Raw genomic sequence first — 2,824 nt, 5'->3', positions numbered from 1 at the left:
CGGAGATGCGATGCTGCTGCTGCCAGCCGGTGGCACTTGCTGCGGCACCTGGTAAGGGGGAGTCGTTCTGTTGGAGCAACTGCTGTTGAGGCGGCGGCAGAGGTGGCTGCGTGGTTGTGCTTCCGGGGTCTACGTCCAGGACGATGCTGGTGCCATCATCTCTGGGTTGTTCGGATTGGAGCGTGAGCTGGTGGAAGTTGCTCGTGGCGTCCGGCGCGCCACCTGCGGAAACGCTGCGGCGAGGGCGAAGGCTCAGGGGGTGCTGCTCGACGTGCCCGAAGTCCGGGTAGTCATCGTCGTCATCGTCATCGTCATGTAACTGCGGCCGTGGTGGGGCTTCCAGGTCTTGCAAAGGTCGCCTGGCTGGCTTGTAATGGGTTGGAAGAGGAGAGGTTTGGGGTTCCAAGAGACTCAGTACCGAGCGCCACATTTGGGGATGAGTTAGGCTCAACCACGCAGCGCCTGGACTGTTCCTGGCTTAATGTGCGTCTCCTTTTAAGGGCCACACAGGCGTCAAAGCACCCATGTGGCCCGAAAAACTACTTTTGGTCGATGCACAAGTGCCTGACCACTTATCGATAGCTCCTTGGGGACGCCAACGGTTTTAAAAGAAACTTGAGTCTGTACACAAAAAATCTGTCTAACGTTCTGAGTGCACCTCTGTCCAGCTTCTCAAGTAGTTATGGCCAGCTGGTCCAAGTCTGCTTGCAACTGAAGTTGGCACGAACCAAGCAGTCTAAGAAAATTTGAAAAGCCTAAATTAAAACTTTGACATGCGTTTACAAGTACACTGGGATTTGAGGAAGGTCGGGAGGTTGGGAGGTTTGCCACATCCAGCGTGGCCCATCACGAGCACCTTTTTGTACAGCTTTTACACCACCAACCCTGACCTACCTGGAAAGAAACTACGTCCGTTAACACAACCTTTAAGCGACTGACAGCGACCCAACTCCACGGACAACCGCATTTGTCCACAACTGTTTCTAGCCGTGTTGCAGCTGCGCATTGCCCAGATGCACCCAGCGCTCTGCAGCCGTCATAGACCATCCCCGTTTGGAATCACCCATGCGAACAAGCACGTCAGCATTCGCGATCGGAGCTGCCATCATTCCTCACGAAGGCACAAAGCCCTGGTCTTCCTTAAACCACTCGCTCTCCAGTCTTCTCCACATGACGACCCGGCTGTCGACAACTTTCAAATCGATCCCAGCAGCTATGCCAGCAGGTGCGTGTGAAGCTGGGCATCGCAGACGCTGCCATAGCCGGGTCGTACTTGGTGCTGCCATGCCGCGCACTATCTGCCACCGCACTGTCCAGGGGACACAAAATCTTCCACGCAGCGACATCTGACCGCGATTCTGAATGATGTTAGCATCCTGGCTTTAGGAGATCTGCGCTCCGCTCTTGCACACGCGTTTCCATTTTGAATGGCATGCGCAATACACCATCACAACCACACCGGCCACACACACACACACACACACACACACACACACACACACACACGCACATACATACACAGCTTTCTCCAATGCTTCCCGATGTCACTGCTCCTCCAGACGCGCCCTTCTGGCGGGAGGGGCTGCGGCGGCTGCGGCATTGCCAATGCTGACTGCAGTGATGGCGACGGCGCTGCTGGGCCGCCCCGTCGGTGCAGCGGCGGCTGAGGGGACCATCGCGAAGTACGAGCCCATGGATGCCCTCAAGGTGGGCCGCAGGGGTATACATATTCCCGTATACTAACGCACAACAACCTAACCAACCAACCCAACCTAACAACCGATGGAACCCAACCACAACCACCTGCCCTCTAAAGCCGCCGCACATTAATACACTACGGACGATCTCCGAAACCAACTTTTACCAAAAATGTTTAACCCCATTATAAATATCAAGGAAACATATAAGGAATTGATGGGTGGGTGGGGAGTTAGACGAACCACGAGCGAGTGAAGCGGTGAGGGGGGGCCCACTCCGCAATGCTGAATGTTCTGAGTCACGGACAGGTGGACAGACAGACAGACAGACGGTTTGATGGCTGCAGATGTGGAAGGGGGGGGGGGAAAGGCGAATCATTTCAACGAGTGAAGCTGCTGCCAAGGAGCAGAACTGACCAGTAGGCGTTCTTAAGGAGGGGGGAGGAAAGAAATAATCGGCGGGTGTTGTAACCCAGGTGGCGCAGTTTTGAATGGGAATGAGACATGGTTAAGTCTGGGGGGGGAGGAGGAGGAATATTTGCAACTGAGCTCTAACCAACTGACCATCGTGATTATAATCGTGATGACATGTGCCGAGGGGTGCTTGGGGGGAAGGAGGAGGCTGCAGGGTGAGGGAGGCCACCCCCCTGCCGTACAGCCGTACGATTTGTTCCCGTGCAGCCGTACGATTTGTTTCCATATCAATCATGCCGTAGTCCTGAACCTGCGGCTTGTCTTCGCGTTTCCCCCAAATCCCCGGGGCGAGGGGGATGCCAAAAGTCCCCCTTTGGATGAGTTTACCCACTTCCCCTGTTCCCGTATTTTGTACCGCTGTACGATCCGCACCCTCCGTACGTACACTCTCTTACAAACACACACACACGCGCGCGCGCGCACAGGGCAAGGATTACGGCAAACCGCGAATGACGTACAAGGACTACACCACGACATCCAGCGGTCTCCAATTTCAGGTCGGTCAGTCTGTCGGTCGGTCAGTCTGTCAGTCTGTCGGTCAGTCAGTCTGTCAATCAGTCTGTCTGTCAGTCTGTCGGTCTGTCGGTCGGTCTGTCTGCGTCCTACCCTCCATTTCCCTCTCCCCACCCACTTGCCCTTGGGGGTGGGGTGAC

At 55.6% G+C, this 2,824-nt stretch overlaps 1 protein-coding gene across 1 annotated transcript in view; it reads left to right on the top strand.

Moving 5' to 3' along the window:
- Positions 1–1,215: 1,215 nt before the first annotated feature.
- VOLCADRAFT_97970 (uncharacterized protein) overlaps positions 1,216–2,824 on the top strand; it is a gene marked incomplete at both ends in the record, with an annotated part of 3,038 nt that continues 1,429 nt past the window's right edge. Inside the window, 3 exons of the mRNA XM_002956889.1 lie at positions 1,216–1,225; positions 1,523–1,707; positions 2,597–2,672. Coding sequence (XP_002956935.1) covers positions 1,216–1,225; positions 1,523–1,707; positions 2,597–2,672 — 271 coding nt within the window. The remainder of the gene's footprint in view (positions 1,226–1,522; positions 1,708–2,596; positions 2,673–2,824) is intronic.

This window comes from Volvox carteri (assembly GCF_000143455.1).
Source record: "Volvox carteri f. nagariensis unplaced genomic scaffold VOLCAscaffold_66, whole genome shotgun sequence".
In the NCBI taxonomy this organism is placed as follows: domain Eukaryota; kingdom Viridiplantae; phylum Chlorophyta; class Chlorophyceae; order Chlamydomonadales; family Volvocaceae; genus Volvox; species Volvox carteri.
The sequence above is the reverse complement of the archived record's forward strand: the minus strand, read 5'-3'. Positions and strand labels throughout refer to the sequence as shown.